Below are 16,252 nucleotides of genomic sequence, written 5' to 3' on the forward strand. Positions count from 1 at the left end.
AAACATGCATCAGCTACCTAACTCCCCCTGTGTACTTGTATCAGGGTAAGCCTGCTCACTGGGAAGGAAACCCCATACACTTACCAGAATGTCCCTGCTGCTGCTATTGCCCTCAAGGTCTGGCACAGAGGGGAGGGAACAGTCCTTGCCATAACTGGGACTGAGACTAGCACTAGGGCTCTCTGCATCACCCCAGCAGCCACGATGTGCCAGGACCAGAAAGAAGCCCCCTCCAGTCCTGAGCAGAGTCCATCTGGGCCAGTGACCTTCTGCTACGCTGGGTTTCCAGTGGTTCTCAACGCTGGCTGCAAGTTACAATCATGGAGAAGTTTTCAAAATATCCTGATTGCCTGAGCCACAAATCAATTAAGTCAGAATCTCTAGGAATAGCGCCTGAGCAACTGCATGTTTTGATAGCTCCTGGGTGGTTCTGATGCTCGTGGAGGAGAAAACCACCACAGCCATTCCTTTCTGCACTCTTACCTTCTGAGAAGTCGCCCTTGTTCTGTTTCAAAACATCTCGCATGTCTAACTTGACTTTCGGATGTTTAGTTTCCACCACTGGTTTATGAAGGGTTAAAAAAATAGAGCACCCAGATTTCGTAAAAAAAGTTTATTTTCATATAAAAGTGCCAAAATATCCACCAATGTCATAATCTATCTGAACAACCAGTTTACACTAGCAATCAAAACACAAGCCTCTTTATTCACATTGTTTAAAAATCCAATTCTTTTCACACATTCCCACAGTAACTAGAGTCTCTCGACAGCGGGAAGTTTGCGTTCCTGTTTGCCGTGGTAGTCCATATGTCCAGGTTCATGTAGGCACGAAACGGGTTGAACCCCGGGTAGTATTCCTTGCACATGACGGCCTGGTTTTCCATGTGAGTAGAATGTTCCGTGGTAGGATTGATGGGGCAGCAATTTTCATACACATCGCTTTGCGGGGCCCAAATGGAACCAAAAAGTCCAGACATTGGAGACAAGCTTCGGGTGCTCGTGAGGTAGGGCTGAAGTGCAAATGGGGAGGGGAAGAAAAGGTTAAAAGAAACAAAACCATCCAAGTCACATTAGAAAGCAATGTCGAGACTGAATATATACCAGTGGATACTATACAGGTATCAATCCAAGTTAACTTGGAAGTTATCAAACTATTCTCAAATTAGATCTGGCTTGCTTTTAACTCCATTTCTCTCAAAGTGTAATAGAGAGAGAGAGAGTGTGTGCGTGTGTGTGTGTAATCCTCATCTAACTAGATAACCTTATTTGCAACCCAAGGAAGAACCCACTCACAGCCAAATGCCCTTTATCTGCAAAAAAAAAGTGTCAGGTAGATGTGAAAGGGGAAAATGTTGGGCTTTTTAGCAGGGAGGGGTGGGTGGTCACAGGCAGGAGGCTCTCAGGACCCAGGCCCTGACCACCCACTCACCTTCCTGGGACTTTCATTTCATCTCTTATCACAGATGAAAAGGTCAGTGAGTCATATCACAGAGGCCTCCCTGGCCCATGTTCAATTTTATCTACAAATGATCACCACTTGTTGTATTTGGGGAAGTCTTTCATTTAGGGTGGCTAGAATATCACTGTCGGCAAGATCCCCCAGTCTGCCTACTGTCAGGTCCTGTCAGAGGGTGGCCAGCCCTGGCTCCTGTCATCTACAAGAACCAAGCCAGCCTCTGGCTGACCCAAACCAAACCCAGTGCTAATGCTAGTCGAGACCAGGATTAAAGATGCACCAGCAACAACTCGGAGCTGCCCTGGGGCTCCCAGCACAGGACGGCAACACTGACCGGAGAGTTGATGAAACTGGCGTGTCCCCAGGCAGCAGGCATGTTGGGTGGGGCGTTCCAGGTAGACTGAGAGTTGTGATCGATGAAGTCTGTCTGAACTTCGGCAGGGCAGGGGAAGCCGTTGGCATAGTTCATGTTTTCTGCAAAAAACGGGAGACATGGACACAGGTATACACCTTCATGGAGAGCAACGAATTCTCGCTCTCAGGCAGAACAGCTGTGAAAGCTTTAACTACATTGACAAGTTAAAATTCTCCCTGTGTGTGTGGACCAGGAATGTTGTTTCACTGTCATTCTCAAGGCTAAAACTTCACCAGACACACCACCTGGGAAACCCTCAATGTGGAAGGTCTTCCTCTGGGCTTATTTTTCTGTATCTGATGGGAATCTTTCTATTACACCAAGTATGCTAAAATACTACTGGAGACTTAAATGGTGTCAAGATGCTTACCAGTCCTTAAAACAAATTTTTATTACTTGTCACACCATCCTCAGCCACCCACACATATACCGTATTGGCTGATAAAGCAACGTGAAACCAAGCACTTCTTAGGTACCAGTGAGAGGATAATAAACATGAAGCCTCACAATGGTAGGACGGAAGTGACGGAAGCACCCTCTGGTGGTTAGCACAACACAATGCACACACCGGAATCTAGACGAGAATACCTATGTGGCTTATCCCTTCCCTGAAAAGGGAGCTCTAGTATAAGAAATCACCATCAGACAGTAATGTACAACAAGAGCATTTTACATTTGATCAGGGAAATCTCATATATTTATTTATTATCATAGACGCTTGAGCCCAAGTATCTGCAATTTTCCACAATTTCCCCTCCAAACCCCTTTCCTTTCTTCTGCAATACCACCCAGGGGCAGAGGAGTCAGGATATGAAGAACCAGCAGGTAAATATTTCTATTTCATGTGGGACTTGACTGCCCAAAAAGAACAGCAAACAACTAAAGTCCCAGCCTCCCAATGGATAACCCACAATGTTAGGTCCACACAGAACCAAACAACCCAATACTACCTCATGCGAAGGACTAAATGAATTAGAGTTACTTGTAGAAGCCCCCAGATACCAGATTTAGAGGGCTTTTTGAGGGCTATATAAAATTATATATGGCAGGTACAAAAGGATCCACATGAAGCCCATTTAGCAGCCTAACTGTGTGTTCATTCAAAGCCTGCTCACCGCTAACAGGCACATTCTCCTGCAGGTTAGTGCTGTAAGTCCACACACTGCCTGCTTTGACCTTCTGAGAATAAAAGAATGGCACTGGGATTGTTTACATAGCTCTTACCTTCTGGGAAGGCGTTGTAATCGTTCAACTCCAATGGACAGTACACACTGGGAAACTGGCCTTCGCACATGGCATTCCAATCGATGAAACTGCGACAAAAAAAACAAGAGGTCTGGCTTCAGAAACAGGATGTCAACACATCAAGTCAAGAAAGAGGAAAACAACTGTATTGCTCTGCCTCCTAATCACCACAAATGCCCCAATTGGGGGAAATAAAAGATGTACTTTCTCAAGTCACAGAATCAAAGACTTACTAAACACTCGTCACCAATGAGGCTCCGCCTGCAGGATGGATGGCTTGGACTAGGAGCACACTTCCTCTGCCATCATGTCTGCTAACTAGAGACAGAATCCAGGCCTGCAGTTTTATTAGCACCGTGGAGGAACAACTGGAAGGACCTGAACATGAAAATGTCTACCTTCCACTCAGAGCAAGACCGGCATTCATCTTAGGGAAGTCACAACTGTAAGGACTATAATTCATGATACTCTGATCACTACTGCAAAGTGGATTTTTTTTTTTTTTTTTGAGACAGAGTCTCACTTTGTTGCCCAGGCTAGAGTGAGTACCGTGGCGTCAGCCTAGCTCACAGCAACCTCAATCTCCGGGGCTCAGAGATCCTACTGCCTCAGCCTCCCAAGTAGCTGGGACTACAGGCATGCGCCACCATGCCCGGCTAATTTTTTGTATATATATTTTTAGTTGGTCAATTAATTTATTTCTATTTTTGGTAGAGACGGGGTCTCGCTCAGGCTGGTTTCGAACTCCTGACCTTGAGCAATCCGCCCGCCTCGGCCTCCCAAAGTGCTAGGATTACAGGCGTGAGCCACCACGCCCAGCCCAAACTGGATTTTAATTATAGAAATGAGAAGTAAATACTGCTGTAGTTAGGTGAACAAAAACCCCCTTCAAATGGATTCTGTGATCCAATAAAGATACTAACATTTTCTTAGAGCCCACTAATCGAATGGCACATTAAATATCAAATAGTAAAATTCAGAAACTGCCATTATGTAACTATTTTTCAATACCTAAACTATTTGATCTTTTAAAATTTTAAATGTATCCAGATTACAAGCTATTGTCCTCAAAGGAGAAAAAAAAAAGAGGAAAAAAAGAAAAAAAATATTTCAGGGAGGGGAGGAGAAACCCAATCTTAGGGATGTGGCGAGCATTTTGGAGGGGAAGGGCATAAATCTAACCCTTCTTAGGGAGAGGCAAAGATATACAATGTAACCAAAATGTCAAAAAAAAAACATTTTGGGAGGTGGGCAGGCGGGAGCAGGGAGGAGGGGAGAGGTGTATACTGACATGATGTGTGCGGTGCCCACCGCCTGGGGATTGGACACGCTTGAATCTCTGGCATGTCCGGGGGAGGGAGGGGACAGGGGCAATATTTGTAGCCCTAACAATATTTGTACCCCCATAACATGATGAAATAAAAGGTAAAAAAATATTTCAAATGGGTTCAAGAGTAAGGCCGTGGAAAAATGGAAATCTTTCCTCTGCTAGGGGAGAGGAAATATGAGGGATTGTTTTTTCAAATTTGCCTCTCATGTATGAACAGATCATCTCTTCAGTTTAAAAAAAGGAAGTAATGATATGGCCACCAGCTTTACTACTTTTATTTCCTCCCATGTTTCTTTCAATGCCTGGTTTGTATTTTTCTAAGACATCACAACACAACAACTCTAAAAGGCAGCTAAAGGCCGGGCGCTGTGGCTCACGCCTGTAATCCTAGCACTCTGGGAGGCCGAGGCGGGTGGATCGCTCGAGGTCAGGAGTTCAAAACCAGCCTGAACAAGAGCGAGACCCCGTCTCTACTATAAATAGAAAGAAAATTAATTGGCCAGCTAATACATACAGAAAAAATTAGCCGGGCATGGTGGCGCATGCCTGTAGTCCCAGCTACTCGGGAGGCTGAGGCAGTAGGATCACTTGAGCCCAGGAGTCTGAGGTTGCTGTGAGCTAGGCTGCCGCCATGGCACTCACTCTAGCCTGGGCAACAAAGTGAGACTCTGTCTCAAAAAAAAATAAAAAAATAAAAAAAATAAAAGGCAGCTAAAGCACACCGAGGAAGGAGCCTGGCCTCGTGTTTGTAAGGAATGCCTAACAAACTGAATTCAAATCCCGGCTGCACGTGCTCGGGCTGAGCACGGTGAGGAGCAGCTGTACCTGCTGTGGACGGGGCCGGGCTCCTGCAGCACACACGGCCCGCTGTTCTCCAGAGCGCAGGTTAAGCCGCTCGCCAGACACACCGGCTGGGTGGGCCACAGGTCTCCGGGCGAGTATAGACCTAAGGAAGAGAACAAGGCGGCTCAGTCCACCATCTCCCACCCGGCCCCCCTCCTGCCCTTCGGCAACACTCGCTCAACTGCGCGTCCCTCCAGAAAATATCCCCCAACGCCACCCATAGGAGCATACACTCCTTCTGCCTTTCGGGATGTCATTTCAGGACTTAATGGTGAAACAGCACATTGCTCTGACCATCACTTCAGATGGCGTGCAACCGTCTCCTGACCTGGACAAGATGAGAGTCACTTAAGCATCCGAGGGCCTGCTTTCCGCAAGGCCCCGTTACAGACACCAGGGATGCTGCAGTGAGCAAGCTACACTCAGGTGAGCAGAGGCAAACAACAAACAAAAGAAGAAAGAAATACAGCAGGGCAGATGCTCTGTGTGCTATTATGGGGAACACCGTGGTTTTAAGCAGGGCGGTCAAAGGCCTCGCTGAAGGACAGCTCACCAAAGATGTGGCCGAGGCAAGGAGCTGAGCCAAGTGGGCAGAGGGAAGCCCAGCCCAAACAGCGGGTAGAATATAGCAAGACCCTGAGTCAAGGTGATGAGTTCAAACAGCAAGGGCATCAGTGTGGCCAGGGGTAGGAGCAGAGGAGTGGGGGATGAGCAGAGGACAGAGCCTGACAAGAGAGAAGACAAGACAAGAGAGACAAGAGAGACTTGTCTTCAAGCAGTCAGCCTGCTCAGAACCTTCCAGCAGCTTCCCATCTCAAGCAGAGTAAATGCCCCAATCCTTTAAGGGAAGGTTCTGAGCAGGCTGACTGCTTGAAGACAAGTCTCCCCCGTTTCTGCACATCTTGCCAACAGAGGCACCAATGGCCTCTGCTCCCGACTATCTTTTCCCAGATGTTTGCTAAGCAAAAGCCTTGGAACATATAGTGCCTCCCTCTGGAGGAAAGGGCAGGCATGCTTCTTGCCTATTACAAAACATTTGGGGACCCCAAGCTCAGGCACTAAAGGGTATTTGCTTTGACACAGATTGTTATTTTCCCCTAAATCCCACCTCTTCTCTGTTACAGAAAGAAGGTGGTACCATCTAAACCGGCCCCAAAATCTTGCCTCAGCAAACTAAGGATTCTTGAATTTAAGATTTTTTAAATTGAAGACACTTATTTTACTGTACTAACCATGAGCTCCAATTCACGAATATTTATGCTGATAACCCAACAAATCCAAAACTTAATCCAAGGAATAGCTTAGAACCCTTCTGCTTGCAAAGAAAAAACTCTCCACTGTGCAGAGCAGCAATAATTTACGTGAGCAAAAGCAAGTATGTGTGTTAAAGCCACGGAGAGTAAAAATCAGCTTATTCTGCCGCAATTCCTGACCCTCATTAGGCAGGAAAGCAGCCCCGGAATAAAACAGAAGACCGAAGACAAAGACAAAGAGAGGCAGAAGAAGAGGAGGAGGAAGAGGAAAGGAGAAGAAAAACTCGGGGAACTGGTGTTAACCTCCCATCAGAGACCCCAGGCAGGAGTGGGGTCTCCTTCCAACCCACTCCTATCTCCACGCTCCCAGGCCACTGTCCTCTCGCCTGCAGAAGGTCTGAGGGGCCCAGCTCTCAGCCTCATCCCTGGAGCAGGAGCAAGGTTGGTCCCCAAGGCTGCTGAGGCCACATCAACAGGCTTCCAAGACAAGGTGAGCTGTGGGACCATATTGGGGCACAGGGCACCTGTGCCTCGGCCGTGGGGAGGAGCTCAGTGTCGACACACAGGGTCCCTGGAGCAGGTGCTTCCTAACGCAGGGAGCACGGCTTGGTGACGGCCCTGCCCGACTCAGCCCGCTTTGTCATCTCAAGCCCACGGCCAGGAACACAGATGGCGCAGCGGCCTGGCTGGCGTGTGCAGCGAGGAACGCGCCTCACCTTTATCTTCCTCGGCGCCCGCGGGCGCGGCGGGAAGGCCGGGGCAGGAGGGCTCTGCGTACTGCGGGAGGTTGTTCACGTCACTGTGGGGAGAGCGGGCAGAGGAGGAACCACTGAATTTTTTCTGTACAAGGAAATACTGATACTGTACAACCAAATCTGATCCAGTTTTTACACGCAATCTTCCTCCGGGAAACATACAGATCTTAGGAATGTAAAGGTTACACATCCAGAAAAGAGTCGAGGAATATTAAATTCCTAAGATCTAGCAAAGACTTGTTTTAGTTAATTAACAAACAGTAAAAACAATTTAACTAAGGTAACCTGCGGTTTCGGGTCTGCCCACCGCCAGCTGTTAGCAATTCCTGTCTCTCAGTTACCTCCCACCCCTAACAAAACCAGTGCAGAAAGGGCTTTCCTTGTCCACTCCTCACAGACTCGCCCATCTAACTGCATCCTCCTGTCCTCTCGCAACGAGGCAGGCACCTAGGAAACCTGACGACATTTCTCACTCCGAAACCCTCTCCTTCTCGCTCACCATGCTCTCTGCTCTCACTCAGGAAAAGGAGCTTGTTTATTCTGCCCGATGCTGCAGCAATCGTCACACAAGTGGAACTGCAAACGTGCGGGTTATCTACTCGGTTCTTGCAAAAGTTTCTAAATCATCAAAGCTCAGTTGTATGTCAAGGCCTAGCAAAGGGCAGATGATTCCTATCTTTATAATAACTACTGCTTCCTCTTTCTACTTTCAGAAGTGAGGTATTTTCTACCATGGCTGTATCACTGAAAAGACCACTGAGACCAGAGATAGGCCCGAGTGAACTGTGTTTGCTTAGAAGGGTTGTTCCTTCTGAATTAATAACAAAATCCGATTTTAACTTTCCCGCATCTTTAAAAAGGTTTTCAGCCGGGCGCGGTGGCTCACGCCTGTAATCCTAACTCTCTGGGAGGCCGAGGTGGGCAGATTGCTCGAGGCCAGGAGTTCGAAACCAGCCTGAGCAAGAATGAGACCCTGTCTCTACTATAAATAGAAAGAAATTAATTGGCCAACTAATATATATAAAAAAAATGAGCCGGGCATGGTGGCGCATGCCTGTAGTCCCAGCTACTCGGGCGGCTGAGGCAGAAGGATTGCTTGAGCCCAGGAGTCTGAGGTTGCTGTGAGCTAGGCTGACGCCATGGCACTCACTCTAGCCTAGGCAACAAAGCGAGACTCTGTCTCAAAAAACAAAACAAAACAAACAAAAAAAATAATAAAAATAAAAGGGTTTTCACATTTTAACCTGCAGAATCAAGTACAAAGAAGAAACATGGTACCTGATAGAAAGTACATGAAATATACCGCAAAAGCTGGAAAATTAAAAACTCACATGGGGTTGCAGATGTTATGAGAAAGATTCAAGGAGATGGGAGTTTCAGAAGGAAAATCATTCTGTGAAACACTGTCTCCTGCAATAAAAACAAAAAACACATTATCACAAGCTTTGAAAATATAAACTGTATATATTCTGTATTAAAACGCATATTTTTAGTATCACTAGGCCCTAATGAGCAATTTATTTTTCACTTTCAACTGATACTCACACATTAATTTTTAAAAGGTGCCTTTTATCTTTTCATTGAAAAGTTAACTCAACAGTTTATAAGAATTTTGGATTAATAATGCTACATAATGAAGAAAAGTTGAAACCATCAATATTATGTAACTTCTTAATAGGGTTTTTTTCCCTGAGAAGAGAAATTTAACTACATAAACTACAGTGTCCCTTCCCCCAGCTTATAAAGGAATATGTCCATTGTAGGAAACCTATAAAAACACAAGCTGAGTGAAAAAGAGCAAGGTGCTATACTGAATTATGATTCCATTTATGTAAGTTAAAGACTAATAATTCTGTATTTTCTTGATGGATATATGAATGTAAAATAAAAAAATGGATGAAAGGATACACACCAAATTCATGACAGTGGACAGTGATTGTTTCAGGTGGGGGCGGAGAAGCTGACAGATGATAAGTATTTTTTCTTTAAAAAAAAAAAAAAAACAAGAGCAAATGTGACAAAATTAAGAGTTGTTAGGCCATCACGGTGGCTCATACCGAGGCAGGCGGATCATTTGAGCTCTGCAGTTTAAGACTAGCATGAGCAAGAGCAAGACCCGGTCTCTACTAAAAATAGAAAGAAATTAGCCAGACAACTAAAAATATATAGAAAAAAATGAACCAGGCATGGTGACGAATGCCTGTTGTTCCAGCTACTCAGGAGGCTGAGGCAGGAGGATCACCTGATCCCAAGAGTTTGAGGTTGCTGTGAGGTAGGCACTCTAGCCTGGGCAACAGAGTAAGACTCTGTCTCAAAAAAAAAAAAGAAGAAGAGCTGTTGATTCAGGATGATAGAAACATAGATGCTTCTTTAACCTCTCTCCTGTATAATTAAATTTCTCAAAAATTTGCTGTTCACAGCAGCATTGTTCATTAACAGCTAAAAGGTGGAAGCAATCCAAGTGTTTATTCACAGAGAAATGAATAAACAAAATGTGATTTATTCCAAATGGAATATTATTTAGCCTTGAAAAGGAAGAAAAATTCTGACATACACTACAGCATAGATGAACCTTGAGGACACTATGCTAACCAAAATGATCTAGTCACAAAAACATAATCGCACTGCACCACCCCACTTACGCGAGATACCGAGAGGGGGCCAATCCAGAGGCAGAGAGTGGAAGGGTGGTTGCCAGGGGCTACAGGAAGGGAGGAACGGCAAGTCACTGCTTAATGGGTACACGAGAACGTGAATGTACTTACCACCACAGGGCAGCGCACTTAAAAGCGGTTAAAATGGTAAGTGTTGTGTCACGTATATTTTACTATTAATACAATAAAAAGAACGTACAAATGAAAAATTCAATGTAGATGCTCCTTGAACTGCGTCAAAGGCGGACACTAAATAAAAATGATGATGATGATGATGATGGAGGGAAAGAAAGAGGGAGGAGAGAGGGAAGAAAGGAAAGTGAATGAAGTCCAAAGCAAAGACTGGAGCCCACAGGCCCATCTCTGGCTGTGTACCGGGTACTCGGGAGGGGCAGGCAGAGGGGCCACTAGAGCGCGCCTGGATCTCTGCCCAGCACTCACCGGCCGGCAGGAAATGCTGGGCGTCCACCGCGGGCTTCTTGTCCCCGTCGGAGCTGCTGGCACTGCTCCAGCTGCCCCAGCTGCCGCGGCTGGCGCGCACGCTGCCCGAGGAGCTCCCGCAGTCCGAGCTGGAATCGGAGCAAAACCTGTCCGCGCACTTCCTCTCAGGTTTCTGGCAGTAACCCTCTGTGGGAAGTGAGGGAGGGCAGTCACATTCCACTGAAACAGCTGTCACCTTGGTGCCATTTGTAACAAAAGGAGAGAGGCAAAAATAGGGGAGGGGCAAGGTGCAGCTGTCGGGTCAGCTACCTCTCACCTAGCAAGAGCAGAGAAGGAGGTCACAGGAACTGATGGTGGCACTTAAGGAAACAACAGGATGGGCTATGTCTACTCCACCTGAGGCATGCACAATTAAGGGCTGAGACGGCCAATTACCAGCTATAACTGTGATCTAAAAATGGTTCTTGAAATAACAAACGACTTCTATCAAGAAAACTGAGGCTACTCCCTTTGACTGGAGATGTGTAGGTAATTTTCTCCCTCTCATTTATTAAGATGTCCACTAGGAGTTTCAAAATATTATTGACGTGAGGGTGGGAAGAACCTCCAATAAGAACAAAAAGCAACACACCTGTCCAAGGAGTGAAAACCAGAGGGCAGAGGCAGAAGCCAGGTAACTGGCTTGTGTGCACCAACGTGGGGCCTGAGTCTGGGGAAAGTGTATGTTGACTGAGAGGGTTGCAAACCTCTACCACGCTATACTCCAAGTGGACTGCCAAACTCAATGTCCCTCCAGCCCCCTCACTCTCCTGCACCTGACCCTGGACCTAGCACTGGGTGGCCCTCTATCTCCCACTCCCAGGGACACTGCCCAGCAGTCCTTAGGTGGGGCGACAGCCTGGCTCAGGTAAGGGGATAGCACCGTCTCACCTGGCTGCTCCTCTCTTACACCAAGGGGCTCCTACCTGGAGCAAGCAGCCACTGTTCCTTCAGCAACATGCAAGAGGACAGTTACAAATGGCCAGATGTCTTGCTTGGGGGACACTAGAGGCCTACTCAGGCTCAAAAGAATCTTAGCTGTCTGGTCTCACCCTGACAGCTTTCCAATGGGCTTTAATTAGCTAAGCTGCCCGTGAAGATATAGTGTCGAGATGCCATTTCTCTCACTGAATACTTCCTAGAGGAGCCAAAACTCCCAAGAGAAGCATCACTCACGTGTAGCTCAGTATGGTGACGTACCTGCCTCTCTCTGTGCTGCAGGCAAGCCGCTTGCAACCGCAGCATCCGCTTTACACATCTCCCTGGCGTCTTCCTGTGCACCCCAGTTTCTCACATCCACGTCGCCACTCAGCTCAGGCCTCTCAAAGTCACTGTACACAAGCTTCAGTTCACTCTGTTCAGAAGGCCTGGAAGAGCCACACGCAAAAAGTCACATCCCTATGTAGTCATGTACACATACAGACTTCCCTTCCACGGGACTTGTTAGAGGTGACAATATGAACCTGGGACCACCTGAGGCCTCCTCTCTCTGGCTCTGGTGGGAGAATATGACGAGCAGGAAGGGATGCCAGTAAGAAAGGACCTTGCCATTTTAGGACTAGAATTAATTTGCAGCTCATCTGATCTATTTTCACAGTTTACAGTGAAAGGGCTAAGACTCCACAAGGTCAAACCCAAGGTCACACAGTAAGTGGCAGGACCAGAACCAGAACCCACAACTCATGGCTTATTTTCCTTGTTAGTGTGAAATATGATTTTCCATAGCTGAACCTGCTTGCTGGTGTCTGGCTGGAGGGACTCAGAGATAATTTAGATACATCCTCCTTCATTCATTTAGAGAAACACTCCTTAAATAGGAGCAGTGACCGCCACACACCACGTACTGTTATGAAAGGTGCGGTGGCTACAAAGAAGAATACGGTTCTTACCCTGAGGATTTCAAAGTTGAACAATTCCTCTTTTACAAGACCACGGACGCAAGGGCAGAACTGCAATATAATTTCATAAATAGCATATGGAAATGTAGGAAATACTACAGGAGTAACTGGGTGATTATTTCACACGGTCCAACGTCAGTACCTAGCACTAGGTTCGTAGGATGGCAGGTAAGAAGATCAAATACGTGAGCTGTACTGGGTGATTTCACTGATTTCTAATCAAGGTAAAAAAGAGTATTTAGACAGACACCAGCGCCAAGGAAATAGACAATACAACAACCTACTTCGTATGCATCATGGTCCAAAAACATTCTGATTAGCTACGGGCTACTTAAAAGTTATTTTTTAACAACTTATTCATTTCTTCAGTGTGTCAGAAATCTGCTTTTAAAAATGTATAACATTATTTAATTGGTGGAATTCCACTCTAATTTTATATCTTTCTATATGTTCATGTCATGCAAATATACTTTTAAGTGACCTCACAGTCAATCAAATGTTTATAGAAATACATGTATATGAATATATCGAGGTCTGAGTTCTCCTTTCTACAGAATACTCAAATCATTTAGTCTACATAATCCAGGCCTAAATAAGGAAAATCGTCTGCCAATAATTACATTTTAGTGTTAACAGGAAATTAATAATGGATATATGTATGTTGTTTCCTATTTGCATTTTGCTGATTGCCCAAGGTGTGCTGAGTGTGGACGCAGAGCCTAAAGAAACCCTGGCGCCGTTCCCTGACCACTACCCAGGGAACGCATGCAAGAATCGCCGGGGAGTTTGTCGTGAGCTAAAACCACTGGCTCTGAGCTCAAGACTGCAACGTCCCCCGGGGCTGGAGCAGGCCCCTAAACAGCACCATATGTGGCCTGGTGCCGGCGGGCGGCCTGCCAGCCTTCCCTCCCGACAACAAGCTCCCCTGCAACACAGTGGAACCCTTTCCCCATACGGATTTGGAACTGCTGGAAAAAAATTTAACAGAAATACATTTATGTATCTAGCAGAGCTCACAAGAAAAGAGAAATCCCTAGATACCAGAACACAAAAGAACAAGCCCGAGTGGGGGGTCGGGGGTTACTGCACAGGAAATGGGCCTCACTGCTGGGCAGCTGCGGTTCAGTGCCTGCTCCACAGATTTAGTGCCTGCTCCCCATCCGGAGGCTGGGACTGCATCTCCGTGTGACACCAGGGCCCTGGGAGGGGGCTCCTCTGTCCATAGATCCCAGGAGGCAAAGGCAGGGGAGCACGTCTTTGCCGGACGCTGCCACGTGTGCATGCCGGGGTGTTGGAAGCCTAACATAAGAAACCAAAACTTGGAGACTATATGCCACGTGGGGCGCTGTGGGGGGATTTGCACACACTACTTACCTGGCAGGAAAAAAATCCTCAAGCTGAGAAATGTACGTACACTTCCATTTAGGGGGCTATTTGTAGCATCCCAGCAAGAATACAGGATTCTACACGATCCCTGTCTGGCTCCGTTTACAGATAAGAACGTGGGAGTTCAGGGAAAGCACGTGCCTTGAAGCGAGCTGTCCAAAACAGAGTGCCAAAGCGCCTGGCTCCCGATTCTGCCTCTGCCCCTTACCAACCCTGGCTTTAAGCAAACCACGCAGTATCTGGGCCCCTCACTTCCCACGGCTGCTAAGGAGCCTACGTCCGCAGGACTGGAGCGAAGTTAACCTGAGTGGTAACCTTCTTTTCTCTCCAGTTCTACTTCATTATTACGGCCAGTCAGTGGCCGCAGTAGGCACAGGCGGCCTGCCCACATCGCGCGGTCTTCTCCCGTTCCCGCTCTGCAGACACTCCTGCGCTTCTCAGGCAGAAGGAAGGGCTTCTTCCCATGGAGGGATGGCTTATGCTTTTTCACTACAGCCTCCCACAGCTTTTAGCATTTCAAAAAAATTGGGTCGCTTTAAGGTATTTTTAGCAAAGTGAAAACAATGCAAAAATGTTAATTTTACAAATATATTTTAATCTCAAAATACAATCGCCTACACTCTCATCTGTATCCAGCGTAACAGAAATAAGATTAAAAGATAATAGTTAAATGCAAAATTGTAAAGTGAAAAACAGATCGAAACTGTAAAGGGATAGTAAAAATTACACACCTTGAAGCCTGAGCAACACCCCTTTTCTTGTTTTTTCTACATGTTCGGCTTTTATTCCAATTTAAATTTTGTAAATTTCCTTCCTTTTTCTCCTGAAGCTTCTTCTTCCTAGAAGGATCTTCTTGCTAAAGAGAAAAAAGAAAATGTTTAGTGGTTTAAAACAGAGTAAACATGAATAAAAACCTGTGATTTTTTTTTTTTTTAAACTTTTGAGACCAGCTCCATCTGAATTTAGAATGTCCTAGCACTGGTGAAACTGAGACATATGTTTCTCAATCTCTAGTTTGTTTTCATTTCCCTCCTTGCTCTACTTCCCTCAAGCTCCACAGAAAGGAAAGAAAAAAAGAATTGTTGCCTATAAAATTCCTAAGGGGCTAAAAAAGAAAAACATCTGCTAGCAATTTATGGTCAGCTTGCTGTTAACTTTAGCAGTAATAAATCCTCCACCCTTCACCTGTTAATTTGGTATGTGCAACTCACATGAATTACTTACTACTGAAGAAAAATCAGGTAAAAACTCAACTTTGGAGCGAGTTGTGTATTTATGCTTCTGTTTGCTTACAGATGAACTTTAGGAGAACAACCAAACCTCCACAGAATGCTCCAACCTAGCTTAAGCTGCTTGGGTAAATAAGGCAAGAATATATTTGATGTTTTTGTTTTTTTGGAGACAGTCTCACTGTCACCTGGGCTACATTACAGTGGCTCGATCACAGCTCACTGCAACCTCAAACTCCTGGGCTCAAAGATCCTCCCGCCTCAGCCTCCTAAGTAACTGGGACTAGGGGCGTGCCTGACACCAGCTAATTTTTTTATTTTTTGTAAAGACAGGGTCCTGATATGTTGCTCAGGCTGGTCTCAAACTCCCAGCCTCAAGAGATCCTCCTGCCTTGGCCTCCCAAAATGCTAGGATTATAGGTGTGTGCCACCATGCCCGGCCGCTTGATGTTTTCAGATGTGGTTCTGAAAAAACTTAATTCAGCATGAGATGTGCATATATATAAGTTGAAAGTATATGTATTAAATATGTACAGTTTTTTAAATTTGGGCTTTTCTCTCTTTTAATGACAGTCACAGCCTATTAACAGGCCCAAGGGGAGTGGGATTCTCCTTGCTCTTTCAAATTTTAAAGCAGCTCAAATCTTTAATACCTTCTAATACTTACTACTCCTTACTACTCCTCTTCCTTCCACACACTCCCCCCTCAAAGCAGGGACACTGTCAGCAGGCAGGCGCTCACACACCGAGACTCAAGGGCTTAAAAAAACACATCTCTTAAGGTGTGATGTCTCTTCGAGAGGAAAATGTCTTCTCCAGGGACCTCCCAGAGGCAAATCCTATGGTGCAAAAGAGTCCTCTTCCTATCGACCCTCAGGATTCTCACTTCATGAAAAGCAAACATTTGGCTAATTGTACCTTCTTTTTCAGAAGGTTGATCCAGAAAATCAGAGTAGGAGTCCATGAAGTTCTAACATACGTTTGACTAACACATATGCATTACCTACATGTCCTACGCCTGGGATACTAGAATCCCCATGCATCTACGAAAGCAATGTGCACACCACAACACACACACACACACACACACACACACACACACTAGAAATAAAAGGAAATTTTAACTGTGTATGCAGTAGGAGTATGGAATTTTTGCTTTCTTCTTTATACTCCTTTAATTTTCCCCCCAATTAGTATGTATTAACTTTTTCCTGATTCTGAAGATATTTTAAAAATCTGATAAGTGAAACATACAAAGCCCTATCTACAACACCTTATGCTAATTCCTAAGTTTGATGCTAAACAGAC

General features: G+C 45.7%; 1 protein-coding gene across 6 annotated transcripts in view; it reads right to left on the reverse strand.

Moving 5' to 3' along the window:
* Nucleotides 1–598: 598 nt before the first annotated feature.
* TMEM131L (transmembrane 131 like) overlaps nt 599–16,252 on the reverse strand; it is a 161,645-nt gene continuing 145,991 nt past the window's right edge. For all 6 annotated transcript variants that reach the window (XM_020280152.2, XM_076010569.1, XM_012783657.3 and 3 more), the window contains 9 exons: nt 14,447–14,571; nt 11,632–11,798; nt 10,393–10,578; nt 8,629–8,707; nt 7,259–7,341; nt 5,272–5,392; nt 3,096–3,184; nt 1,791–1,930; nt 599–1,010 (listed from right to left, as the gene is read on the reverse strand). In XM_020280152.2, coding sequence (XP_020135741.1) covers nt 735–1,010; nt 1,791–1,930; nt 3,096–3,184; nt 5,272–5,392; nt 7,259–7,341; nt 8,629–8,707; nt 10,393–10,578; nt 11,632–11,798; nt 14,447–14,571 — 1,266 coding nt within the window. In that variant the 3' untranslated portion in view covers nt 599–734. The remainder of the gene's footprint in view (nt 1,011–1,790; nt 1,931–3,095; nt 3,185–5,271; nt 5,393–7,258; nt 7,342–8,628; nt 8,708–10,392; nt 10,579–11,631; nt 11,799–14,446; nt 14,572–16,252) is intronic.

Source organism: Microcebus murinus, chromosome 15 (assembly GCF_040939455.1).
Source record: "Microcebus murinus isolate Inina chromosome 15, M.murinus_Inina_mat1.0, whole genome shotgun sequence".
NCBI lineage: Eukaryota > Metazoa > Chordata > Mammalia > Primates > Cheirogaleidae > Microcebus > Microcebus murinus.